The sequence below is a fragment of the Drosophila arizonae genome, chromosome 5 (assembly GCF_054131065.1).
Source record: "Drosophila arizonae isolate 15081-1271.41 chromosome 5, UAZ_ARI_1.0, whole genome shotgun sequence".
NCBI lineage: Eukaryota > Metazoa > Arthropoda > Insecta > Diptera > Drosophilidae > Drosophila > Drosophila arizonae.
This window is the reverse complement of record NC_142925.1, coordinates 1,155,552-1,183,108: the sequence shown is the minus strand read 5'-3', so window position 1 is coordinate 1,183,108 and position 27,557 is coordinate 1,155,552. Positions and strand designations below refer to the sequence as shown.

Below are 27,557 nucleotides of genomic sequence, written 5' to 3'. Positions count from 1 at the left end.
CCTTCTGACATAATATCAAGATTGATTCTTTTGATTGAGTCGAAGAAACAACGGGAAGCATTTCGCGTACCTCTCGGGGTTGTTACAATCCTTGGCCATTCCCGAGGATCAGCTCCATTGACTCGATCATCATCATCAGCAGCAGCAGCAGAAAAGGTCGACAGCTCAATGCATAATGGGCATTATGTTCAGAGAGCGAGCTACTACAACAATTCCATATAATGGGCATCATTATAACTATGGAGAGCAACTACTTGAATCCTACTTTGATCAATTGTTAATTGTTGCGCCTCGGATTTGGGAACGAACAGTGAATAAAATGAAATAAAGTCGCAAGAATAAATGAAACAAGTTATACTTCAATTAGTTGTTGAAACACTATAGCAGGTATTCACTGCAGTTTTCTATAAAAAGTTTGGGAATTTACGTTCAGAGATTTATGGAAGTAAGACATACTGAATAAATTGATCTTAATTCATTGCATATAAAATCTACAGCAACTATAAGTATAGCCTATATAGTGTAGCTGTCAAAAGCTACAATAGGGATGACTATTCATTCCAAGAAATATAAGATCTATGTTCCTTAAACAAGACAGAAATCATAGATTATGTTGCTATAGGCAGTGCTTAAGTTGACGCAGATCATAGCTGACGCTAACATTATGGAACTGCCATACGCTAGATCGATAACATTTATCGATAGCAATAACTAACAAACTAATTGGAAGTTTAAAAAATCTTTAAACCCATTTTAAGTCTATTCTAAAAGCCTAAAAACTTTAATATATACTCAGGTTGTAGTGATCTTTAAGTACTTTCTAATACTGCCCTGAAAATTGCCCAAATTCAAGTGAATTGAAATTACTCTAATAATCTATGCCCATCTATAACATCTCACATTCATCCCGCTCCGTCTACCAATTTCCAATCTCTGAATACTTTTGAAATATGTTTAAACAAATTCGTTCATTAGTTTGATTTATTTTCGTTTTCTTTTGATCTTAATGTAATATTAATTTACAGTATTACTAGATGTTATGACAGCAGATCTTTAATACTAAGTCTCTTATAACTAAACAATATTTGTGAAATTTTCGCAAAGACAAACTGAAAGTTCATTTTGGCCATAAGACTATATACACACGATCCATATACATTCAATATAATATAATTAAGCGCTAGACTATACACGATCAATGATATATATATATATATCACTTTTAGACTTATATATATGATCCATCCAATATATATATATCACTATATCAGCTGCTGTGCCAGCTCGCCCTTCAGTCTTCGCTCTTGGTGACCACCGAGACGGGTGTGGAGGCATTGCTGCTGCCACCTGTGGCGCTGCGCGGCGACTGCGCTGCCGTCGAGGTGAGCGTCAGGTCGCCGGAGATCAGAGTCGTAGCGCCGTGCGAGAGCGGATGCGTGGCCAGGGAGTTGGGGCTCTCACGGGGACTGCTGTTGCTGCAGGGCGGGCTCACCTGCGCCGACGACGACGACGAATGCAGCGACAAGTTCTGCGGATAGCCAACGGAGACAGAGGCGGAGGCAGAGGCAGCAGCCGCAGCGGCTGCAGCGCCAGCACCGAAGATGCCATTCAAATTGCTCAGCCCCATGTACTGGGAGAGCAGTGTGTGGAAGTTGGGCAGCTTGTAGTGGGGCGGCATCAGCTGCTGCGGCAGCAGCGCCGGATTGAAGTGCTGGTGCAGAGCGAAATGCGGAGGCCAGAACTCGGCGGGTAGCGGATGGCCGGGCAAGGCGTGCGGCGGCAACGGTATGCCCAAAGGAAACTCGGGCAGGCCTGCATACACAGAGGAAAGAGACAAAGAGAGAGAGGGAAAGAGGGTTAGGCTTAGGCGTGGGCGTAAATTTTAATTATGTTGCAGACTCACCTTGGTCGGGCAGCAGATAGCCAGCCTTGTCCTGATTCATAAACTTCTCACGTTTACGCCATTTGGCGCGTCGATTCTGGAACCAGACCTGCAAGAGAGAGAACAGACAAGAGTTGCAGTTAGCAATTGCGTATGCAGCACAATACAGTAAAGTCTGCAGTTAACGAACAGACGAAAAGAAATTTAAATTGAATTATAAATAGAATTCCACAAATTTAAACACCGTCATATAATGGGCCTTGATTATGCGCGACTAGTTTCACTGTACTTGTGCCTGTTCGTCCATTTGAGTTTTCACTGTACGCTAAATGGAACGAACGTCTTCTGTAATTTGGCCTGGCCAAGCAAAAAGTTGAGCCCGAGTCTGCAGCTATGTCAAAATACAATGGCAGCCAATCGGAAGTGTGCAACGGTGATTTGACAGACAGAAAGAGAGGGGCAGAGCCAGAGAGAGCGGGCGAGAGTGGCAGAGCTACTGACTCGTCAAACGACTCGAGTCTCGAGCCTCTAGCCTAGTCTGTGGGTGAGAGCAGGACTTCCGCTTCGATAAGGCTAGTCCATGCATCGTCTGTGCTCCTCTTGCTCTTTGGCTTGTATTAAGAAAATTAATTGTTTGTAAATTGAAATCACTTGACAACTGTGCGCAAAGTTGCTCGAAGAGTTGTGCAATTATAGACACCCTGTACTTAACATGGCACATACACACACACTCACACATACATACAGAAAGAGAGAGAGAGCGAGAGGGAGAGAGCACATCCTTGGCTGGCATAACAATGCGTGCATCGAAGCGAGTTGCAAATTAGCAACGATTTCCTTGCAATAATTGCTGCCAATTATTGTCCTCTGTCTGTGTGTGTGGGTGGGCGTGCGTGTGTGTGGGTGCCACGCCCACCACCCACGCAGTCTCCACCGGTGTGTGTGTGTGTCCGCAACCCTTGTGATTTTAATTGTTGGCAGCGCAATTATAATGCGACTAAAACCACTTTTCAAGCCCAGCCAAGCAGTTGCCGAGCCGGACGAGCCGCACTGGACTGAAGTCCTTTAAGTTGAATTCACGGATATCCTGAACACATTTATCGCACATGTGCGATCAAAATATAATAATGACAATGCACATAACTTATCTAAGGTTCTCTATATATGACATAAAGATGGAAAATTTACAATTTTTTCCGAAAATTGAATACGAAGACATGGAACCCTCTATAGTATATGGTATAATATTATATTATATTTATATACAAGAAATTATAAATGTGTCTGTATATGAGCCTTGAAAGTGTTCAGCCTAATAAGATTTGATAACCATACATAATTCATTTCTTATACAATTAACAAACTATCTTATCTTATATTCCATTAGTACAACAATCCCATCAACTTGTATTAACTCATATTGTGGACCTATTTATATCAAACTCTTGATCTCTTTGTTAAACTCTTCGCTAAGCAACTCGCTTGAAGCGATTATATAAAATAAAAAACAGAAGTGTATGAAAAATTGTGATTTGTCATGGAAAATGCGCTTTAATACAAACAGATAAAAAAGTGCTTCAATTTCAAATTGGCCAGACTGTCAGCAAATCCCTAAATAATTGACCGTTTATCAACCCCTTGGCTGAAAGAGTAAAGGATACAAAAGTATCTGATAGATACGCCCCACAGAGAGAGAGAGAGAGAGAGAGAGAGGGGGGGGGGGAAACAAACAGCTGAAAAAAGCGCTGCTAAATGTGTTACTTTTTTGAGGCATTCAAGTGCACGTCTAACGTATGCGAATCAATGACCAATTACGCTTAATCTGCCAGCCAGAGAAACATACACAAACAAGGACGAAGGACGAAGCACACAGGGCAGAGGCACAGGACGCAGCGATAATCCCTCAGTGAGTGCCAAGCGCTTAGGTCAAGTTGTTTTACATTTTTGTTCATCGCTATCTCTAGCCCTATCTATTTATATATGTGTATGCCTCTCTCTTTCTATGTAACTGTCAACTCGAGTGCGAAGCAAGGATCACAGCAAGGATCTCGATTACATTCACTGTGCATGTGTGCGTGTGTGAAGCAAAGCCACTTTAATTGTTTACCCCCTCGTCAAAGCGAAGTTAATAAAAATACCAACACCAACAACAACACGGACTTTTCTGGTACTGGCGAATTTAATCATTTGGAAAATCACAAATATCTAGTGTCCCTGAGCCACCCCTAAATGCAGCAACCCCCCCATGTATTTAAATGTGTATGTGTGCGTGTGTGTGTGTGTGTTTGCATACAAAGCGTGCACTAAAGTGTTTAAAAGACTATTTACAAATTAAGTCCTTTGATTGTTGGGCAGTTTTTTCTCGTTTCCAGTTCTACTCTTTGCCTGCACGCGCGATATTTTTTTGTGGGCCAATTAAAATATATATATAAAGATACCCTGAGAACATTTATGCTGAAGCCTCAATTGAAATTAGTTTTGATTTAAAATGGTATTAGAGGCGCAAACAGAAGAATAAATTTTATAGAGTTTATATTTGAAGAAAAGTAGACTGAAATATAACTCTTAATTTTGTGAACTTGAACAAAGTCAGCTATAGATTTCTTACTAATAAATTCATTAGATATTCATTAGATTTTTATTCATTTCATTAGATATTTAATTGAATTTCAATTTAATTTCATTACGACCAACTTTTAATATGTGTTTTTTCTCCAAGTGTATTTTATACTGTTTAAGCCGCTTTAGCTTTATGCGCCTGACCTGCCAGCCCTAAGCCGTAAATAATTACATAATCAGCAGCTAAAATACTCAATTGCTCGGTTAAGTAGCTATCAAATAAGCATATACACGTACATATAGGAAAGGGAGAGGTAGATGTGGAGAAAGAGAGAGGGAGCGAGAGAGGGGGATATATACCTGAACGCGTGCTTCGCTTAGGTCGAGCCTCATGGCCAGATCCTCCCTTGTGAACACATCCGGATATTGTGTCTTCTCGAACGCGCGTTCCAATTGATGCAATTGAAATGTTGTAAAAGTTGTCCGAGATCTGAAAAAAACACATCCAAATAGAGCATGAAACAGAGGGTAAGACTGTGATGACGATGATGATGACGACGATGACGATGCTGATGCAGCGGCTGATAACAATGAATTGCTTTTAGTTGCTTTTTAATGGGCCCAACAATGGGCTAATACGATTTTATCTGCTAAGCGGGTTAACAAGCCTGAGTATCCTTGTTGATACCCTGGTACCTCCTGCCTAGACAGGGCATATCAGCTTGTTGTGCAAACATTTATGCCAGAGGCAGATGGAAGTGTGCCAAACAAGCTTTGTGACTTCTCTTCTATTACTTTTATTTTGCTTTTAGCTTCTTCTTATCTTTTATTCTTCTATATCTTCCTTCCATTAAAACCTCTTCTATCTTTTCTCCTAGTAGTAGTGCAACCTAAGAAGTATCGTCAGATCTAACACACCCATTGAGTACTACATTCTTATCGATGTCTTATCGATAGTCGATTCACCTACCTACGAACTTTCCGCGGCCTCTCCATATCGCCCAGATCGTGGCCATTATTCAGACTCGAGGATAAATCATCATCGTTGTCCACATCCAAGCCGCTTTCCGTATTCGTGGGCGAGTCCTCACGCTTGCCTGGCAAAGGTTGTTGTTGCTGTTGTTGTTGCTGCTGCGGATGTTGCTGTTGATGTTGCTGTTGTAGCTGGTGATGGTGATGTTGTTGCTGAAGTTGTTGAAGTTGTTGATGCTGCAACAAGCCGTTGTTGTTGTTGCTGTTGTTGTTGTTGTTGCCGTTGCTGCTGTTATGTAGATGATGTATGTGATGCGCGTGAGTTATCAGCACCTCATTGGGCGTATCTGAGAGAGAGAGAGAGGGAGAAATTGTAATGGAAATACATTTAAGCTGAGGCTCTTCATAATCAAGAGCTAAAAATCAAAAGTTTGCCAAATTCAATTGATTTCAAGTGTTTCAAAGTTTGGCGATTTGTGTTTGAGTTGCGAATAAAGCTGAAAGGGCAAACGCAAAAAAAAGGAAAACGGAAATAACAACAGAAGAGTAAAGGCGAAAAGGTTAAAGACGAAGCTGAAATACTCTAGCGGAAAGAGAGCGAGAAAGAGCGAGAGTGAGCGAGAGAGAGGGATATAAAGAAGGTACTAAAGCCAAAATATAAATTTTTTCTACAGATTTATCCTATAGAAAATATACAAAAATATGTAGACAATGTTCGAATTTAAGTGGAAAATAAATTAAGTGTAATTTGCATTAAAGAGACAGCTCTCTATAAATTATCCAGAAGAAGCTAATATGGATATGCATCGAGGGTCAAGATAGATCTATCTTGCCAAAGCCTTAGCTGGAATACAGCTTCAGCTTTGTTCTAGCTATATCTTAGCTATGTCCTAGCTAATTTTCATTTTAGGCCTGCGATTTTACCTTGATTCTCTCTTTATTCTAGACTATAATATCTCAAATCTCAGTTCAATGCAGATAAACCTCCAGATGTGGCTTTATTCTTGAATTTCAGCTAAATCTCAGAAAATTTCGCGCCTTGCCGTGTTACATGTTGCCCAAGAAATGTCGAATATCCTCGCTGTGCTAGTGTATTGAAAAGCAAAAACGAAGAAAAGGGAAATACAAATAAAGTTACGTTTTTCGGCAGCTGCGAAAAAGCAAAATGCATTGAATTGTAAGTGAAGTAGTAATATCCTGATATATCCTGGCTGATTGAAAGCCCAGCCCCGCTCAGCCCAACCCCTTTCTGGCAACGTTTAAAGCTTTTTCAAGTGTGCACACATTAAATATGGGGTATATACCTATACATATATATTTGATTTGGCAATCAATAATAAATAATTATGAAAAATTTAACTTGAGCAGCAAAGGATTTTCGGGCTTGGCTACAATTGCAACCCTTTTGTCTGATCCTTGCCAGGCCCTTTCACACGCCCAGAGCTGGCTGGCTGAGCTGGTTTCTTTTTCTCTCTCTAGCCTCATATGTAATCAAATTTTAATGAACCTCAAATTAAGGATGCGAATGTCCTTGCCGGCACAGCAGGGCGCCAGATTCGAGCCGCGCTTCGTGCAGCTCGCAACATTTTCGGCCGCTTGTTGTGGCGAAAAAGGTAATTTGCTAAAAGGCATCAAATTACGCCGCAGTCGCCGGAGCTTGCAGGATATGCGATTGAGCGTGGCAGGATATGTCCTGCGGTGCGCACGTTGTCACAAATTGTTACCTTGTTGACAAATACTCTGGGTGCAGCACTGCGACTCCTACTCCACCAGCTGCTGCTGCTGCTGCTGCTGCTGCCCGATCCTGATCTCAATCTAATTACGGTTCTAATGATGGCCCAGCGTCTCATTATGTCGCCCAACTGCCAGCATATCAATGTCGTGATATGTTTTGATTGCGATTCATTTCTGCTTCGCCTTCGACGATTCTTTTTCATTTTTCGGCTTGCCCTGGCTGCGCATTAATGGTTCGCGTTCACGCAGCATGCCGTCGGCCACGCCCACTACACGGTGTCCATACAACCTCGTCTCTTTTTGCGTGTGAAACATGGCCAAGCTTTATGTAGTTAAGCCCCAACAACCCCAAACACAAAGAGGGAGTAGAAGCAGCAGAAGAGGAAGAGGAAGAAGCGAGAAAAAACAAACTATGGTCATGTCCTCTTTCTCATTTGCATATGATGTGAATGGATTGGATGTCCTTTGATGTGGTTTAAGCCGGAGCATCAACACATTGAAGCGACAGCAGGTAACGATGCGAGCTTGGGGCAGACTCCATCAAAGGGGGGTTTCTATACTATTTTGTGAAAAGCATGAAACCAAAACTATTGAGGAGTCTTACATTATTTAAGAAAAACGTATCACATATTTTTAAATATTGATATTAATATATATATTTGAGTCGCATTTGAGCGACATGATATTCAGGTCAGAGCGCAGATTTATATAGCATATTAAACTGTTAAGAAATTAAGTCTAAGTGAGGGAGGAATTGGCCTTATATTATAAAATTCGAAAAAATAATAGGCTATACAAGTGAGATATAACCATAGAAAATAGTAGTATATGACGGAAACTTTATTTTCTACTTCATTAGGGTCCCAAATCAAACAGAGCCAGCAAAATTACTAAAGACTGCACGTTATCGAATCTTAGCGAAATATGAAACGATTTGAAAAGATATATGTTTATATGCACTGTTTAAATAAGTTAATTGAAATGATAATTGAATGCTGTAGCCAAATTTAAAGCAAAACTTAGCTTAAAGATATTATGGCCAAGTCTCAGCTATAATCTGGCAAATGATTGCTTATATCTCAGCAAGATATATTGTTTGATTTATATTCGTAAAGTAACTAATCTAGAAAATAACTTGTTGCACCGGCTGAGATCAGCGACGGCAACTGAACTCAATGTAGTTATAGGTGCTCTAGCACTTGGCTCAACAATGTTGATATGGATACTTATTAAATGTCATTTAATCTGTATATATCTGTATCTAGCCCACTCATAAATCAAACAATCATTATCTATAGCACTCACCACTTCGCTTCGTTTGATGCTGATTGCCCAATATCTGATCGATGCTGTAGACGGCGCGTGGTCGCGAAACGGGGCTCTCCTGTACAGGTCGCATGGCTGGTGGCATGATGTTCGAGTGCTGTGCCGATGTTGTTGTTGTCATCATCTCAAAAGACAGGCTTTCAAGCATTAAATAACGTACAGCTCTAGCAGCAGCAGCTGGCAACGTGCATGACCCGGCGCACTAAACTCAGAATTGCACTCGATTTGGTTTTATTTGTTGAATTTCAATATTAATGAATTCTCGTTTTTACAATTTCTTGTTGTTTTTTATTCTTTTTTGTTCACAATTTTTGATTGTAAAAGTGAAAAACGCGCACGCACTCAAGAATGTTATTAACCAAAAACTTCGATTGGGTTTTGGGTACGTTTCTGTAGTTGTTGTTGGTTCGCTCAGCTGGACAAAGACACGTACGCTGGCAGCGATCAACAACCACCGACTGAGCTCGGCGAACGCTCAGTCAAGCCATTAAATACGCCAGAGAGGCGTTTATTCTAGTTGTTCTTGTTGTTGCCCATGTTGTTGTTGTTAGCAAGTGAAATGGGCTGCGCCTTGGCGGTGTCCGTTATCCTGCGTTGTCGCGCTATCTCGCTTGCGCACAGGGTGAGTTTCGCATGCACGCACTTACTCGCAAGGGGCGGCTCTCTCTCGCTCAGCCCGCGCTCACGCTCTCATTTGAGCTATCTCCATCCCGCTCTGGCTGCCTCACTCTCTCGTTTGGGCAGTTTATTTGCCATTTAGCTGTGTAACTATGTTTGCTGATTAAATTTTATTTATTTCATAAATTTCACTCATTAATATGAAGCTCTGCTTGTTAGTCACTTGACACGCACACGCGCTCACACACACGCACATGTACATGAACGCACACTCGCTCTATCTATCTGCCTCTCCCTTGCTCTCACTCACTCCGACATTCGCGACCGGTCAACAAATCACAAGCAAGTTTAGTTTCTACCTGCAGCTGGGCGAAAATCGGCCATTTATGATTTCTGCTTTTTTATGAACCTTTTGCGCGTTCGACAAATCGCGCACCTTGTCGCAGCATCATTTATGATCTCTGCCCGGGGATTGAGCATCGTTTCATTGAACAATCCAAATGCTCAATGAAGAAATCCCTTTGCTTAGCCAGCATCTTAAATGGGAAGCGATTGAGGAAGGGTTTCATTCAGAATAAACAGATCTGCAGGCAAATTCTGCAATGAGGTACAGCACTGACTGAACTATAAAATATATCTGTTTTGAAGAAGAAATTTGAACTTAACTCATGATTTAAAAAAAAAAAATCAAATATATATATTAAAAATTATTTGAAATAATATATACAAAATATATAGAAAATAGGAGATATTTTAAAAATATTTTCTTCTTAAAGAAATTTTTTTAAAATTTAAAAATAATCAAGTCTTACAAATTATACACAAAAAAAAAAAAAAATAATAATAACAGTAATACAGCAAATAATAATATTAATAATAAAACAAAGTGTAATAATTATTATTGCAATATATTATAATATATTTATAATCATTCTTTGGTGTTTAAATATATATAAAATAATAAATACATATAAAATATAATTTAAAAATTAGCCCATAAATAAGCATATTAATTTAGTTTTTAAAATTTTGCAAATAAATTTAAAAATACTAATAAACATAATAATCTAACTGCAAGATATAATTTCAAGCACTGCACAGCCACTTGGATCATCCAGATCTTTGTAATCCGTACTTAATCTATTTCCTTAAACAATTCTTAAATTATTTTTTACTCAGGCCTAAAAAAAATACTAGAGCCAGCTCGAAGTCTGAGCGCATATTTTAAGCACTCTACAGCCTTGTCGCTTGCCTCGTCGCCTGGCTGGATTTGATTGAGCCTTGAGGCTTACGCATGTCGAGTGTCCTGTCCAATCGCGCTGTGGCTGCTCAACGCGCTGCCCCTTATGCAATGCCCTTAGCCAGCGCAGGTTGCATAATAACAAAAGGTGGCCCGGACAATGCGAGAAGAATGCAAATCTTACACAATTTTCTATTCTCCTTTTGTGAGCTGTGGCCAAAACAAAGCCAAAGCCAAAGCCAAAAACCGTGCACCATGCGCCGCAATGCGCGTAGTTTTCGCTGGAAGCAATGAACAAGTATCAAAACTCATTAAGGTGCCAGATGTGTGACGCCACACACACACAGACGCAGAGTACCCGGGACCTGTCAGGAGACGCAATGTCGCTTAGTCCTGCCTGATTAGCATTGCGCCTAATCATATTTTCATAGGACACTTCGCAGATTTCATTCAGCAATCCGATTGCACGTTCGTTTAATATAGAGCTAAGGACTAAGGTGCGAAGCCCAGCTATGCGCCTACCTGCCGCACATGATCCCTGATCCTTGAGCCATGAGCCATGAGCCATGAGCCATGCTGCTTGAGCCAGCTTGATCGATTCGTGAGCCACCAAATGCTCAGCCACTAGCTCGCCGTTTAATTTGTGTGCTAATTGATCAGCACATAAATCAAGATTTAGTTTTTTCTCGTCTGCTTTGAGCCACTTTAGAGGACCTCTCCACTGCTGCCTCCATTTGAAAGCCATTTAGCTCAAAGTGTGAAATGACAAATTGAATCAAAGTCAAACTCAAACTCAAACTCATTGAGCAGCGCACTTCAATGTAATTTCTAAATTAGCACATCAATGTGGCGAGCCAACCCAACCGACCCAGCCGACCCAGCCTGCCCCGACCCTAGCATTAAGCCATCCCAGTTATCTATGCGATTTACTGCTCTCTCATTGGACATGCGCAGCTTTCGCTCATTCTGATTGGCCGCAGACACACAGAGCAGGCAGAGCTGGCAGAGCTGGCTTTGCCTGCCCGTCGAGGTCATTATCGTGTTGTCCCACCTCCTCTCGCTCTCTCGCTGCATGCCAGCCCCCACTGCGCACTCTGCCCTCCCCCTCTGGCTTGCGTGTAAACACATTGTGGCAATTCTCTTCGGTGCGATGGCTGTGTTCACCTTTTAATAAGGTTAACTGCGACGACGACGACCCACAGAACACCCACGAGGACAATAGCTCAGCTACTCCAACTAAAGCTAAATGTGTGCGCGTGGGTGTGTGTATGTGTCTGTGTTTGTGTGTGTATGTGTGTGTGTGTGATAGCTGCTGCTGCTGGCAACATTTTTCTTAACCATTAAATCTAATATATCAAAGTAATAAAACGAATTTTGTCTGCAAGTGTGCGTGTGTGTGTGTATGCGCGCACTGGAGGGGGTGTCTTCCACCCTTACCCAGCCCCTCACACACATAATCCAACTAAAAACTTTTCGTCTACTTAGCGTCTGCCTTGCATTGTCTGACGGATGCTGAGCGAGAGCGAGAGCATTTTGTCTTCTTGCTGTGGGGAGTTTTGTTTTGGGTTTGGGTTTGGGTTCTCGGTATTGGGTTTTGGGTTTATGGCTGGGGGTTTTCAATTTTCAAGTTTCGCCCCCGAACCCTTTTGGGCTAATTGTGTGCGGGGGTTAAATAACTGCTGCTGCTGCTGCTGACATTTGAGGCTGAGCCTGAGTTCATAAAAGGGATTGACTTCTTAATTATAAACGCAAATAATGAAAGGTAAGTAAAATATGGGCTTATTTAGACGCATACATGTAAGCAGAGACATTTATGATGTGACAGGTCATGCATGTGACTTCTAATTTGATCAGCTCTCATAGATAACGACTTGGATTTAAATAATTGATATTTATTACTAGCTCAACAGTTTACTAGGTGTATTAGTATTTTAGGCTAAGATTATTTTGTAGCTAAATCTTCTTAAATATAACTATATACCACATTTTATAAATCTAGCTCTTATAAAACTCATACAAACCCCATTTTATAATTAAAGTCATGATAAGTATAATACAATATTGAATACTATGGAAAGATTTCGGAGTGATAACCACTTCAACCAGCGCATATCATATAAGCGTAAACAAGTTTGAGTGGTTAGTTTTCCAACTTTACTAGTTTTCGAGTGTATTGGGATGGGTTATTTCATATATTTAATGCTGAAGATACTTTAAATAGATATATCTTAGAAAAATGTACATAAAATGAAACTTTATATATAGCATTTCGAGTATTTAAAATGGAAAGCTAAGTAGAATAAAACATGAAAGAGTACTTCAGAATATAAATTTCACGACCTTGAAGCGATTCTTGTTTAAGTAAACAAATTTCGAATCAAATTTCATCTGAGTTTGCATAGCAAAGGAGACTTCTCTATCTCTGAGCACAGTTGAAATGATATAGCTGCTCTATGAAATGAGGAGTTTGATAGAGCCTTCGATAGAAGGTCCATGTAGCTATCTCTCAGCCTTTAACTATTTAAAATCTACTCTATTAAAACTACAGTTAGTTAGGCACCCTGTATTTTGAAAACCTTGCAAATTGCATATTACAAATAGTTTTCAAATGTCTATGAATTTCATATATTTACATTTGTCTGTGTGTATGTGTGTATAAATGAGCAGCTCGTCTCTTGGGCTGCTTTGCTCTTTAGCTATTTGGCTGGCCAGCAACCGCAGCTGGCTTTGCCTAACACACACACAGACACACAATATCCAATATATATACCCCTGTATATATATAAATTATTCAATATCCTTTGCTGCTTGTGGCCATAATCAAACAAGACCAGAAGCAGCAGCAGCTGGAATGAGAGGGGCTGGGTGGCTGGGCTATTTGCGAGCTAAGTGAAACCAAGCGCTTGTTTGACATTTAGTTTCATAATTTAATATTCAGGCAGTGCACACAGAGGCAGCGACAGCGATAGAGAGAGCGAGAGGGAGATAGAGAGAGAGAGAGGGGAGATGGCAGCCATAGCAAATGAAGGCTTCCGCTTGGCCTCAGCCACAGACCGCATATAAATATCCTAGTTGAAGCTGTGTCTTGCATTTTTCGGGCTAACAATATTGAAACGTTTTATTAAGCCCAGAGGCAGCAGCAACAGCAGCAGCAGGAGTCTGAGCCAGACAGGAAGACGCGCGCGGCCACTTGGAACGGAACTCTTGATGCGAAGTGGGAGATAAACCGTGTTTAGCTGCCCACGCATGCAGCCTAATCTGGAGCAAATTGACACCCGCTCGAGGCCCGTTCACACATATGCATATGCATTTCCACAAAACCAAGATGAAAGACAGCGCCGACCGCAAAAAGAACAGGGCAGATCAAACTATATGGATATATGCCAGTTCCAGCTAATTAGGCGAGTGGCTGAGCGTGCGAGTGAGAGAAGTCAGGCGCACACTCACCCACATGCGAGGCTAGGAATTCCTGTGAATTACCTGTGCCATTGTTGTGCACTTGAATTACATAAAAATTGGCCAAAGGCAAACAATGCAGATGAAATGACCAAATGGCCGAGCCGAACAAAGGAACTTGACCAAATATGCAAAAGTGTAGCCAAACAAACAACAGAAAAGAAAATGCAACTGAAAAAAACAACACCAAGTACAATGGAGAGATTCGCACTATCTCCCTCTCTGTCTGGAACGGCTTCTGTGCATATGAGTGGGCGTGGCACAACAACAACAATTGTAATCACACACCTTTTGTGCGTGTGTGAAGCGTGCTCAAAAGAAAATGCCCAAAAGAAAATGCTGACAAAGCAAAAATTTCTGTGAAAATTATATAGTTGAGACTCGAAAGATCCACAGAGAGGGAGAGAGAGAGAGGGATAGAGATATCTTCACATGTGTGTTTGAGTCCGAGGCCGTAAACAATTGAGAAATCAATTCGCATGCAAATGATGAGAGATGCTGTTGAGTGGCCATCCAGTGCCAGAAGCGCTGCTTATTGCACCCACATTTTCACTAGGCCCCCCGCAAGCGGCCCGCCCACCAGCCTACGCCCCTGCCCTGCAACTTGTTCAAAAATTTCATTAAAAACGGTTTTCATTGTTATTGTTGCTGTGTGCATCATAATGTGCGCGTAATAAAATAAAAAGTGCAACACGCAGACACATCCTACACACCCTATATACCCTACTCTGCACCCTACACCCTATGCCCCACTCTCGCTCTCTCGCCCTCTCCCCTTAGGGCTCCTCTTGCCAAGCGGAAATGTAACACACAATTGGCACCCAAAAAGAAATGAACCAAAAAGAAACAGTTGCATAAAAGAGGGGCTTGACGGGGCATGCACAACCAGCAGATACCCTGCAATTAAGTGAAAGTTTGGGTAGAAAAAGTTTTGTATTTTGATTTGGATGAGTAAACCAGAAAATGTTAGGGATCTTATTTTCTGCCCAAAGATAGCCTTGGAAGGCAGAAATACCTTGTGCTAAGTTTTCTTGAGATGCGCGAGTTGCTCAAGCATTATCTAGATAAGAACTTCTATAGAACTTAAACAGAAACAGGAAATTATATGTAAAGACTCTAATATCTCTACACTTCAGTGGGTTACACCCTTAATTATATGCTTATACTTAGGTGCATACTATTTCAAATAGCCTTAACTCTATCTCTCCTACTCTATTATACCCCATTCATACTCCGCATTTACAGGTCATAATAAGAACTGGGCAAAAAATTTTTAATATACCATGCAAAATTGCATTCAATTGCGTCTGCCAGCGAGTGTGTATGTGTGTGTTGTGAGATACTCTGTATGGGTGTGTGTGTGTGAGAGTTTGCACAAGTGCTGTAAATTTCCTTATTTGCCCTGCCGAAAAGCTGCGCCCCAGCCCCGCCCCGCCTTGCACTCGGAAAAACTTGCCCACAATTTAACTCAAACAAAAACGTTGCAGAAATGAAATTTGTTACATTTTTGTTGTTGTTGTTTTTTGTTGTGTTTATTTATAAAAATTTTAAAAAATTTCTCAGCATGTGCAAATAAGTTGGCATTTTTATTCATTTATGCAGCCACACTCACCGCCCTCACACATACTCACACATACTCACACACCGAGCGAGTGCAATTTCTCGTTAAATGTTCTTTATGTCTCTTTCTTTTTTTCTGTTTTTTGTTTTTGGTTTTTGTTTTTTGTTTGAGTTTTTGCGGCACGAACCACGAAAATGAAAACTAAATGCAATAAACGTTTGCGCCTAAAAGATGCAACAAAAAGTCAACGCTCAGCGATTAGCACATATGCCGGCCCTCGCCGGGAGAGGGAGCGAGACGACGAGAGTGTGCGTGTGTGTGGTCGCCATTTTTTTGCTTCGGCGAGTTTAGCGTTCATTTAATCTTTGTCTGCTGCAGCTGCAGTTGCGACTGTTGTTTTTGCTTTTGTTGTGTTGTCTGCTCGGCTCTGCTTCTTTTTTTTTTTTTTTTTGGGGATTTTTTGCTTCGCTTTGTTCTGCATTTTGCAATTTTGCGTTGCCTACTTTTGTGCGTCGTTTTTTTGGTTTTTGCGCCTGTGAATCGTAATGAAATTTTTTCGGGTTTTGGGCCCAAAAAATCAACAAAAAAGGTAAAAGGAAAAAACAGTAGAATATAGAGTGGGAAATAAAGTCGTGAAAATTGCCAGAGAATTGCAAAAAATAAAAAATCGAACACCGAAAACGCTGCGAAATTTCATTTCAATGCAATTTGGCTGTAATTGTTTGGAAAACGACGCTAGGTTTTGATTGACAGAGGGAGAGCGAGAGCGGAGAGCTAAAGAGAGAGAGAGGAAGACATGAGCTTAAACACACACAGTCACGACAGCTTTGAGTATGGAAAATGCATTGTAAATGGGCATCTAACTAAGAGAATGGCATTTGATATAGAAATTACTTAACTGGAAATGGAATACAGTAGGGCAGGAAACAAGCAGTGGAAATAGAGCACAAATAAGTCAGTAGAAAGTAAATAAGACAACTATTATTATAATTATTATTATACGAATTAAATGTCTCTCAACTTTTATGGGATCAGCTCGAAAACTTGGATATATAAGTGGATGAAGTAGCTCAGGCTAAAACAGTCTAGCTTGACAATGTTTCCCTAAATTTCTTTGCTTATAGAGTTGATATCCATCTTCAGACTGTACTGTACATATCTAAGCCATTGGCATCAGCATTCGTTATGTATTGATAACTATAGAGAGTAAATATTAATATAACTTTTACTATTCAACTCATTTGACATGAGATGAAAGAGCGTTTTCTCTATAACTACATCTACCCTTTTGCAAGCTATTCTCGCTTAACACAACTCCAAGCCTATCTACAAATATCCCTGTCTCTCTCTCTATATATATATATATATATCTATATTCAGTCGAAAAGAATTGCAAAAAATAACATGACCGCAGGCAACACGTTAAGGGATGAGGCCAGCGCCAAAGCCAATAGCTTTCATTTTTTAGCTAAGCCAACAACCAACCCGCCAGCCCGCCCCCTCGCCCAGTGAGCCGCCCCCGTAATCTGTCGTCTATATTGACACAACATGCCAATTTAGCTTGGCAGGTGGCGACCTTGTGGCTGCGGCTTTTGCGGGTGTCGCACGACACAGCCTCAGCAGGAGCAGGAGCAGGAGCAGAGGCAGGGGCATGGGCCGGAGGCGGGGGCGGAGCAAGGGTATCTATTTAGCTGGGCACGCTGCCATATCAACTGACAAAATAATTAATTTTATTCCAGTTTTTTTCCCCCAAGTTAACTGTGCACAGGAAGAGAGTGAGAAGAGCCTGACGACGGGCGTATACGACTGCGTGATACTTGTTCAATTTGAGAAACTTCAATGGGCCTACATTAAGATTGATAGCTTCAGTTATGGAGTAGTTGAACAAAGGTTCGCTTTCCCAGAGTTAAATGAAGTGAATCTATAAATGTATATATAAAACATATATACTATATATACATATATATATTAGAGGTATTACAAAAGACATATCCAAATATTTCGCTATCTTATCTCAAAATTAAATCAGATTCAGCTCCAAGTTCCAAACCAATACACTCACTTTGCAGTATTTCAGTGAGCAGTGCAAGAGAGCCAGATAGAGAGAGCGCGAGAGAGACAGAGAGATAGAGAGTCTGGGTAATTCATAGAACGTGTGGAAGTTTTTGGCATTTGCTTTGAAAGCGACGCGCTACGCATACGCAATTAAATGCGCCTTACGCAGTGTGCGAAAAAAATAGCTAAAGAGCCAGCAGCACCAGCAGCAGAAAGAAAGCACAAAGAGAGAAAGACAGAGAGGGAGAGAGAGCGGGAAAGAGAGAAAGTGTGTGTGTCTCGACACTTGGCTTAAGCGGGGCGTGTACGCAACACACGCCCACTTGGAAGTCGCAATTTCAGCTTCGTTGTAATTAGTTTTCGCCACAAGTTTTTTTCACTGCCTTTCCCCCGCTACCCCTCCGCCCACACCCCTCTCTGCGCCCTTGCCTGGCTAAAGTTTGCGCTCTTTTCTTTGCTCTTGAGTTTCTTTTGCCTTTTTTTTTGCCGTTAGGTATTTTATTGAATTTTCTTTTCATTTGTTTGTTGATTTTTGGGATTTACCGCATTTCGTATGCACAGCGGATCAGGCGGGCAGCGGGCGGAAGCGAGACGGCAATAGACGGCCGGAGACGGACAAACGTAACGGAGCTGAAGCAGCAGACGAAGCTCTGCCTAAGTTGTTGTTGCTCTGGATGCTCTGCTTGGTCGCCTGTTTTTCCAATAAATTACTTTGTAATCAAGTGAATTCGAGTGCAAAAATAGGTGAGGAGCGTGCCCAGGGGGCGAGCAGGTCGGAAATGTCGCAAGGACTCGATAAATGATGACTATAATTTGCAGCCAATATGCTTGCCATTAGAATCTGCTTATCTGCCGAGTGGAAAGAAACCGCAGACGAGACACAAACGACGAAAATCACAATGCGAATGATGAGGATCGAATTCGACTTAAGGAAATGTAGATATTAAGGAACTTCCTTAATTTCGAGATGAGTTGACGGAGCTACAAATGAGCTATAGCTACAAATTAAGTAGATGAGTTGTCTCTAAATACTCTACAAACTTTACAAAGTCCAAATACTCTACACGTTCTACATACTCTACACACTCTACATACTCTACATACTCTACATACTCTACATACTCTACATACTCTACATACTCTACATACTCTACATACTCTACCTACTCTACATACTCTGCCTACTCCACATACTCTACATACTCTACACACTCCATACACTCTACAACTCTACAATTCGAAACACTCTAAATGCTCAACATACTCTACACACTCTACATGCCCTACATACTCTACATACTCTACATACTATACATACTCTACATACTCTACATACTCTACACACTCTACACACTCTACACACTCTATACACTCTACACACTCTACACACTTTACATACTCTACATACTCCACATACTCTACATGCTCTACATACCATACTCTACTCTACCTACTCTACATACTCTGCCTACTCTACATACTCTAGATAATCTACATACCCTACATACTCTACATACTCTACAATTCAAAACACTCTAAACCCTCTACATACTCTACATACACTACATAATCTAAAAACTCAACATACTCTACATACTCGACATAACAACTGTACCAAGGCAATGTCCTTTAATCAATCGATTTATCACCATCTTCTTTTACCTCTCCTTCTCTTTCTTTCTACCTTCTCTCCTGCTTGCTTTAAGCCTTTTAACTTAGCCAAGTCTTATAGCCAATATTTTATATCGCATGCATATGGCTAATGCGCTTAACAAAGCCAAGAAATCAACAATAAAAACATGTACAAAGTCTAGCAATCGGCTGTTACTGACTAAGCAATACTCTGTACAAGGTGTGCAGTGAAGCGGAATGAGGGCTGAAATTTGAATAGTGACTCTAAAACCAGTTCTAATACCTGTCAAACTGCATATGAATTACATTGAATATCTAGAGATGCTGGGCTGTTTATTGTGGAAGAATATGTGTGCAGCTAATATACCCCTTTCCTCTATGACTAACAGGGCAGATGAAGACTCTGCGTGGCTGCCAAGGCGACTCGACGTAGAAGCAACAAGAAAGCAAACTCGATGAATTTATTGAATGAGGAACTATATACATATTATATCTATGCATGAGTGGGTATATACATATATATATCTATATGTATGAAATATAATTGCTTGAATAAAAATTTCAATGGAAGACTGAAAGAGCCAAATGTCTGTCAGTGGCAGATGCGGGCGCAATGATAGAATTAAAATTGGACTGCAAGGATTGTAATTACGCTCAAATAATATAAAAAACAAGCACAAGGATATGCAGCATGCTGAGCCAGAAGGAGACAGAGAGACAACGAGGGAGCGGGAGCAAAGTTTTGCCTCGCTTTTAATGAAATAAAATAAATGCAGCGAACAGAGTAGCTCAAGGAGCAAAAGCAGCGGGCGGCAGCAGAGGCAGGAGAAGGGCGGACAAGGGGAGTAGAAAAGGCAGCTGGAAGAAGAGGAAGAAGAGGGAGGAGGAGAAGAAGGAGTAGTAGAAGGAGGGGGCAGAGCAGCAGCAGCAGGCAGCAGGTCGCCGGCTTCTGCCACAAGGACAAAAGGCAAAAGTTGACATTACGATTGTGTTTATGGCATTGTTTGTGAAACTGTGTGTGTGTGTGCGTGTTTGTGTGTACTGTTGATATTATATTACATTTTATAAATTACATTTTGTGCGCAGGCTAATGCACAACATAAAAAGCCAAAGGCTTGATTTTTATTTCTTGCCTTCAGTTGCATGCAGCAAATACTTATGCGCCGTAAAGCAAGTTGCAGATGGGGTATATTAGTTGCCAGTTTTGATGGAAGTAAAAAATATAAAATATACAAATAATAATATGTATAGGACTTTACTGTGGCGTAATATAAACTTTTGCAATGTTCTATATTATCTATTGGGGAAAGTGAGGAATTAGATACTCCTGAATAAATAGAGAAGAATCAGATATTGCCCAGCCCTAAGGTGGCATAAACCAAAGAAAATCTTTTTCTCTAGCTATGCTTTCAATACCCTTCAGCAGGCTTCGCACCACAAGTAGAGCATCGCTCAGTCGGCTGCAGCCGACTCGCGCTTATTATTTTAGCTGCTGCTGTACATTAGCAGGTCCTTCGTCCTTCGCTCGAGTTTGACTTCAATTGCAGCAACGGAAATGCATTAAGAAATTCAACTTTGGCCCATGCAACAGTTGCACCAATCAAGCCACGCCCTCTCCCACCTCTCCGGCTGCCGCCCCCGTCTTCTTTTTGCCAAATGCTTTTAATAGGCACTTGCATAATACAAATACATATTTCCACATTTCCATAAGCCATCCCGTCAACCTCCCTCCCATCCCTCCTCCCTCCCTCCCTTTGAGCTGTTAGCTAATGCGATGTCTAGCCAATATATCGATTCATATGTGACTTATTTATTTATACATATATAGAAAAATAAATATTGTGCTACAGTGAACACATATTGAAAGAGAAACAAATATATTTGAAATGAATGTACAGTGAATGCTCACTAGAGGGGAAAAAATTGCAAATATCAAAGAGCAGATACAAATTAATTTATAAACTTTTGGTAAAATTGAAAATATTTTAGAGGAGTAGTAAAGAAGGTATTTCTATGCTCTAAGCAGATATTTTGCGCAAATCAAAAATTGCAAAAATATATTATAAAATAGAGCAATGGATTCAATAATATGAGGACAATTTGAGCTACGAATAGAATAGATCATAGTATTTACTATATGGTCTTCACTGTATGCAAAAAAAATAAAGTAGGAATATGGAATGTAAATAGATCTTTATATCAGTCGTTACAGATTCTTAGAGGGGAAAGTATTTACTTTATAAGTAAAACAGTATAAAGGGAGTAGGATAGCAAAGGAAGCCCTTAGGCAGGTGTTCACTGTAACAGTGACACACGTATCACACATTCAAATCAAAGCTTCAAATTAAAAAACCAATTCAAATAAGTGGCTAATGAGAGAGAGAGGGGGAGGAAGCCCATCGACGCCTAAAAGCGCGTCACATTTATACAAAATTTGTTTTCACTCAAATTTTTCATGTTTCCCTTCTATTTTTCTTTTTTTGCTGTTGTTGTAATTTTGTTATTGATATTTTTATGACAAATAATCCGCTTTCACAGCAATTGATGTCAGGTGAAATGAAAGTTAATACCCAACAACGAGTCCAATTTGATTGGGGCGCAGCTGATAAACTTTTATGATTAAATATATATATACAAATATATATATATTTATATATATATTTGATGTCGCTGTCATCGATGATAAGGCTAATGATCCCTTTGCCAATCATTATGATTGTATTACACATATTTGGCTTTAATAATAATACAAAACCCGAGCCGCCGCCCCCTCAGCGTCTCCCACCCTCCCCCACTGCATTTGGCCTTATCGCTCGACCTGTTTGATTTTGTATTAAATTAGTGTCGTATAAATGTTTTTTGTTGTTGTTGCTGTTGCTGTTGTTGTTGAGGCAACTGGCAGCAGTTCCCACGACTTATCACAACAGCAACAACAACAACAACAACAGTTATTTACAACAATTTATTAAACAATTTTATGGTGTTATCGTTGCATTACGCATACGCCGCATGAGTCCAGCCTTTGCCTCACTTGTAATGTAATTTCCGTTATGCATTTCCGTCCCGTCCTCCTCCCCTCCCAGCTGCTCTTCATTGAAAATCGTGCGTACATTTATTTATCTGCTGCAGTTTGGCAGCATGCGCGCCACTTCATTTCCGTTGCCGCAGCTCATTGCTGACATCATCGCTGCTGCTCAATGTGCAACGCGCATTGGGAGTGTTCCAGCTGGCGATTTCAATTGGGGAAAACAGTTCTGAGCGAGTTTCGACAGAATTATCATGCTCTATGCAGCTGAGCTGATCTGGCTTGAGCAGAGGCTGAGGAGGCTCTTCTCGCATATACAAGCAGATCAGGAATAATTATAATAATTATACTAATGACTAACAGCTAATGCTAATGATGCACGAGCTGAAGTGAGCAGAGAACACTAATACTACTGATACTAAGTCTAATGCGAGCACTAGCAGTAATGACAATGCTGATCAATACCAATAATCAATACTAATCAATGCCAATAATCAATGCTAATAATATCTAGAGCAATACTAATGCCAATACTTATATTGATAATAATACGCATACCAATGCAAAATGAGGCCCAGCTCAAACTTTTCTCCTAGTTCCATCTCTAAGAATCATAATCTAGCTCAACTCGTACATCACTCATATATGTATGTACATGTGTCTTACCTCACATCGGCTTACCGTTATTTGTGTCGATCTCCTTCAATTCGTTCTCCATTTGCGCAATCCTCGCAAATTGCCATGCAATTTATTTGTAGTCTGCTTATTGGCGCTGACTATCTCGGTTATCCTCAGCATTGTCATTGTTTATACTGCCTCTTCTTCTTCATCAGCTACCCCAGCCTCAGCCCCAGCTCCAGCCCCAGCCCCAGCCATAGCCACTGGCTGACGAAATTGGCTTCAATTATGCGCCGCATTATGAAATTATGAAAGTAAGTAGCTGCAGTTGCCTTCGCATTCGCATTCGTATTCGCGTTCGCTTTCGCTTTGGCCAAATGTAATTGCCGCAATTTGCAGTCGCAGTTGCAGTCGCTAATAACGTTTATTAAAACCATAACAACGTGGCCATCCTACCCTACCCTGCCCACCTCGTCTCGTGTACCATTAACAATGAATGTGGCATGTGTGGGATGTGGCATGTGGCATGCTGCATATGTGTTACGCTGGCAAATTATGCAAATCCTTGTGAAGCACATTAATGACAATTAATCGCTGCAAATTAAAATGATGACAATGCTCCACATATGCCACAAGGATTTATATGCAGCCTCGCTCTCCCCCTCTCCCCTCTCTCTCTCTCCATCTCTTAGCGCTAAATTATGAACTAAGCTGGATAGTTGATAAAGTGCTCGCCATTCAAGCGCCCCACGTCGCGTTCCCGCTGCTCCTGCCTGCGCTCCTCGTGCCGTCCATCGAGTCCCACGCCCAGGCGCTCTATGAACTTGGCCGAACGATATCCATTTTTCTGAAATATAATTTTCAATATAGTATATGTGATATCTATGTAAGTATATATGGTGTATAGCTCACCTCGTAGTACAGAGTACGCGCTTTTTTAGCCGCCTCTGGATCGAAATCCCAATCGGTTCGCACGTGAGTTATCGGCTCCCCAGCTACATTGTTTTGTAGCGTTTCGCTGATCAGTCGCAGGATGAAGCCGTCAGCTGTGCGAGAGCTCAATACCAATAGAGAGCACTGCAGGAAGAGAAGAGTAAAAGGAGTAAATAATTATCTAAGCTGATCTACTTATGATTTGAATATTGTAGAAATGTACTCTAGGCTAAGCTCAGTTGATCAGAGCTAAATATTTACGACCAATTAGGACCCCTACCTCAGTTTGAGGCCATTCCGAACTGCTTTATACACATGAATAATACTACTATTAATCCATGATTATAACTATGTCAGAATGATGACAACATTGACGCTGATTACGTTTATTATACTCATTATAGTCAAAATACTCATCATGAACACAATAAATATAATTAGTACTATTATGACCAAATGATCCGTAAGATCATTAATGATCAAAAAAACTGCATCATCAATATAAATGTTATTAACATAATATATATAAAAATGCACATAATTTTAAGATAACAAGCATTAAGCGTTAACGCTACATAAAACATATTAAAAATTTTTTGTTTTATTTTTTACGGCAAAATAAAAATGTATATATAATTTATATGATACAATATTTTAATAAAACAAACCAGATTAACAAACAAAACAGCTGGAATATCAAAATATGTTTAATCATAATTAATTGCATCGCTCCACAGCGCCTCTCGAGAACTGCCAAGCGACTGATCCAGCTCTGCAGCTAGTGCCCCTTTAAGTAGATCACACAGTCACTCAAAGTCGAGCTCGGCAAATGAGAAATTTATTCTGAGAGAGTTACTATGAGAGCATTTTGAAGCTCATTGGAGAGGCACAGTGTATGCTAGATTTAAGTGTTGAGTGATGGTGAATATAGAAGGGAATAAAAAGACACACACACATGTGCACCATTTTGATTGTTTAGTTTTTTTAATCTTGAGTAATTATATATAAATATTTAATACATTTATCTTGGAATGACACTACTTAATAGCCATAAATCAGGGTTTCAGTTTATTTAATTACATAAGCAGCCACTCAAGGTCATTTTCGTTATGATTAATTCAAATATTGCGCCACATTCAACTGTTTATGCACTCTCGATCCACTCTCAGTACACTTGAGATCCACTCTAAACTTTCGATTTGAATAAAATTCGAGCCATAGCTTAAATATTTCGCACAAGCGTTTCTTCTTTCTGTTGCTTAGCAAAACGAAACGACTTTCCCACTTACAGCCAACAAAAACAAATATCTCATTTGCAACATTTTCTATAATTTTGGTTTTTACTCGTGAGTAACTCAGTGCGCAGCCCGTGCGAGTCACTGGACCATTGATCACTAAATCCAAAAGCTCGAAAAAACTGCGAAGTTGCATAAAGCGCAGCCAAGCGCCAACGCAAATATCGCATGAATAAAGAAACAAAAAAGCATCGACAAAACTTACGGTAAATAAAGTCATCTTGTTCGGCAGGGCAATACAAATGCCGATAACTTGCTGAAAGAAGTGTGAGAGGGACGGGCGATGGCTGTTAAAGCGAGGGAGTCAAGGCGCGGGAGGCAGAACGAACGGCAGAGAGTCCGTAGGGAATGAGGCAGAGCAGAAGAATGCAGGAGCGAGCGAGACAGGTAGCATGAATAAATATTCAATAAAGTGTGGTAAGAAAACAAAAAGCTAAACGATGATTAGTTATGTCTCAATTTATGAGCACAAAACACAATGCAACAAATTAAACGAATCCACTCAAAAAAGGTCAGCATCGAACTTTGGCTTTGTGGACGACCTTGAGAAAAAGACTTTAAGTACCCAAAAACAATTATTTTTATTATTATTAGTTTGTTTGTTTTTTATTTTGACTCACTTTAATGACATACCGAATTTGAAGCAGACGGAACTAAATAACGGCCAAAGGTTAGTGCCACCTGCCATAAGAGCCCAAAGCAGCTTCAATAGAGGAAAACAGAAAAATGGCACAACAAGCTAAAGAAAGACGACGACAAACTGGTTGCACGAATTATCATTGCAGAAGTTACATAATGGACCATCAACAACATCATCATTATCATCATCATGGAGATCATGATGGGAAACCAGCAAACCAGAAAAAAACTAAGACAACAACACTTCAGTAATTTGGCCTCAATTCCGTCAACGTTTTTTTTTTTTTTTTTTTTGCACTGCTTTAACAGCTGTGCCAAGCCACGCTCTCTGCTCTCCCATTCTCTCTCACTCTTTCACTCTCCCACTCAGCCGCTCTTGCATTTAGCTACGTGCCTGGCTGCATGTCAACCTGTCAAATTTACCTATTAGTTACGCTTGCTGCCAAAAAGCTCTCTGCGAATTTCCGGCTTCTGCTGTCCAGGAAGCAGCGCGCTGCTTTAACAGCTGCTCGCTCTCAGCACAGGACTTTCACTTTCATTGAGACGGCACACACACATTAGTATTGAGTAAACAACAGAAGATTTCATGGAGCTTTCCAAGCGGAGCTTTTGAAGCTCTTGCGCTTGCGCTCTGCAACGCGCGTCGTCTGCAGCTGGAATTCAGTTACCAAACAAAACGCGTGCGGTCAACAACACAGCGGCAACAACGATTTAACCGTTAGCTTTGTAAAACGTGATCAAGCAATAAATACAGTGGAAACATTCGGATATATTTGCAGACAAACTTTTTTTTTTGGTTGCTGTAGCCATGGCAAATTTGAATACGCTGCTGCTGCCCGTAAGTATTTGACGGAGAGAGAGTGTGTTTGGGCTGGCGATGTTGGCCCCATCAATTAACATGGCCAAAGACAAGCGCTGACACAATTTCCGCGCGAAAGTCGCACCAAAAAGAAAAGTGTCTGCACCTGCCAAGCAAATGTGACTGGAATGCACAATGAACTCAACTTGGTGTCGTTTGCTCCGCTCCCATTGGTCAGCGCGACGACACATTTTGAATTGATGTCGGCGCCTAATTTGTAATCGCTGCACGACAGAAGCGGAAGACGAGAGCAAAAGAGAGACCTTGAAATGTGCTCATTGCCCAATTCTGCAAGTGATCGAAGCGGCTTTTCCACTCTCGCGCTCTCACGCTCTCTCGCTATCACACTCTCTCCGACAGGCTGCGCATTGGCCAATTGCGGAGCTTACAAAATGTGTCATAATCTTAAAGCTCAGCCACTTGTTTTACTTTGGTTTCATTACTGTTGTTATTGTTGCGTTGCATAATCATGGCAATAGCCGCTGTTGCTGTTTTGTTTGTTGTAATTGTTGTTGTTCCAACTCATGCAAGACTCGAGCCGAATTAGTTGTGCATTTATGTATTACATTTGATATGTGCATGACACACTGAACTAATGAGCCGGCTACTTTTGCTTTATAGTTATATTATTATAAAATGATATTTTTTATTATTAAAAATATTATGTATTTCTATTTCAGCTCATTTTCTTAATTGTCGCATTTGTCGCGAACACTTCCTATGCGACGGTGCAGCCGCGTGCACCAAATTTCCAGTATTTCGAAAGGTAAGGCATTTTTGTATAACACTTTTCATGATCATGATCTATACCTAATATTTTACCACACAGACCCAAATACCGTTATCCGTACTATGATGAAAATGGGCGAGGCAAACTATTGTATGGCTATGGCGGACCGGATCTATATCAATACAAGACATACACACCGCTAGAGGGAATACATTAAGCAGCTTTAACTAAATTTAAAGCAAATATATATAATAATGTAAATTTAGTTAAATAATTTATACAACCTAAATAAATGGCATTTTAAACAAGATAAATAAAAATGCGCGCCAATTAGCGAAGCTTTAAGTATAGATGACGCAATTAAGAACTTTTGAATTCCAAATGAACACTAGGTGGCGCTACTTCGTGTTTATGTTGTGTTGT

General features: G+C 40.5%; 3 protein-coding genes across 4 annotated transcripts; 1 reads left to right on the top strand and 2 right to left on the bottom strand.

The window, feature by feature from the left end:
• Positions 1 to 954: 954 nt before the first annotated feature.
• On the bottom strand, positions 955 to 8,951 carry hbn (aristaless related homeobox homeobrain). Its single transcript, XM_018013399.2, has 5 exons — positions 8,453 to 8,951; positions 5,412 to 5,760; positions 4,802 to 4,931; positions 1,904 to 1,991; positions 955 to 1,812 (listed from the first exon to the last, which is right to left on the bottom strand). The coding sequence occupies exons 1-5, from the start codon at positions 8,619 to 8,621 to the stop codon at positions 1,292 to 1,294; spliced, it is 1,257 nt and encodes a 418-aa protein (XP_017868888.1). The 5' UTR covers positions 8,622 to 8,951; the 3' UTR covers positions 955 to 1,291.
• Positions 8,952 to 23,083: 14,132 nt separating this feature from the next.
• Positions 23,084 to 25,059, bottom strand: LOC108614823 (uncharacterized). The gene is made up of 3 exons (XM_089471678.1): positions 24,901 to 25,059; positions 23,591 to 23,755; positions 23,084 to 23,525 (listed from the first exon to the last, which is right to left on the bottom strand). Exons 1-3 carry the CDS (start codon positions 24,931 to 24,933, stop codon positions 23,385 to 23,387), a joined length of 339 nt encoding a protein of 112 aa, XP_089327804.1. The 5' UTR covers positions 24,934 to 25,059; the 3' UTR covers positions 23,084 to 23,384.
• A 1,136-nt stretch (positions 25,060 to 26,195) lies between these two features.
• LOC108617109 (uncharacterized) lies at positions 26,196 to 27,484 on the top strand. Of its 2 annotated transcripts, none has more exons than XM_018012781.2 (3): positions 26,196 to 26,383; positions 27,085 to 27,170; positions 27,234 to 27,484. In XM_018012781.2, exons 1-3 carry the CDS (start codon positions 26,354 to 26,356, stop codon positions 27,349 to 27,351), a joined length of 234 nt encoding a protein of 77 aa, XP_017868270.1. In that variant the 5' UTR covers positions 26,196 to 26,353; the 3' UTR covers positions 27,352 to 27,484. The 2 variants fall into 2 exon arrangements, with proteins under 2 accessions (XP_017868270.1, XP_089327805.1); XM_089471679.1 differs by lacking the exon at positions 26,196 to 26,383 and adding an exon at positions 26,424 to 26,906.
• Positions 27,485 to 27,557: the final 73 nt, after the last annotated feature.

What these genes read in the sequence shown, in the direction of transcription:
- LOC108617109 (XM_089471679.1), top strand. Translation starts at nt 26,874, where the DNA reads ATGGCAATAGCCGCTGTTGCTGTTTTGTTTGTT. An exon ending in CTGTTGCTGTTTTGTTTGTT is followed by an intron (nt 26,907 to 27,084) that starts GTAATTGTTGTT and finishes TTTCTATTTCAG; the next exon opens with CTCATTTTCTTAATTGTCGC. An exon ending in AATTTCCAGTATTTCGAAAG is followed by an intron (nt 27,171 to 27,233) that starts GTAAGGCATTTT and finishes TTTACCACACAG; the next exon opens with ACCCAAATACCGTTATCCGT.
- LOC108614823 (XM_089471678.1), bottom strand. Translation starts at nt 24,933, where the DNA reads ATGTTGCAAATGAGATATTTGTTTTTGTTGGCT. An exon ending in GATATTTGTTTTTGTTGGCT is followed by an intron (nt 23,756 to 24,900) that starts GTAAGTGGGAAA and finishes CTCTTCCTGCAG; the next exon opens with TGCTCTCTATTGGTATTGAG. An exon ending in CGCGTACTCTGTACTACGAG is followed by an intron (nt 23,526 to 23,590) that starts GTGAGCTATACA and finishes ATTATATTTCAG; the next exon opens with AAAAATGGATATCGTTCGGC.
- hbn (XM_018013399.2), bottom strand. Translation starts at nt 8,621, where the DNA reads ATGCTTGAAAGCCTGTCTTTTGAGATGATGACAACAACAACATCGGCA. An exon ending in GCATCAAACGAAGCGAAGTG is followed by an intron (nt 5,761 to 8,452) that starts GTGAGTGCTATA and finishes TCTCTCTCTCAG; the next exon opens with ATACGCCCAATGAGGTGCTG. An exon ending in AGGCCGCGGAAAGTTCGTAG is followed by an intron (nt 4,932 to 5,411) that starts GTAGGTGAATCG and finishes TGTTTTTTTCAG; the next exon opens with ATCTCGGACAACTTTTACAA.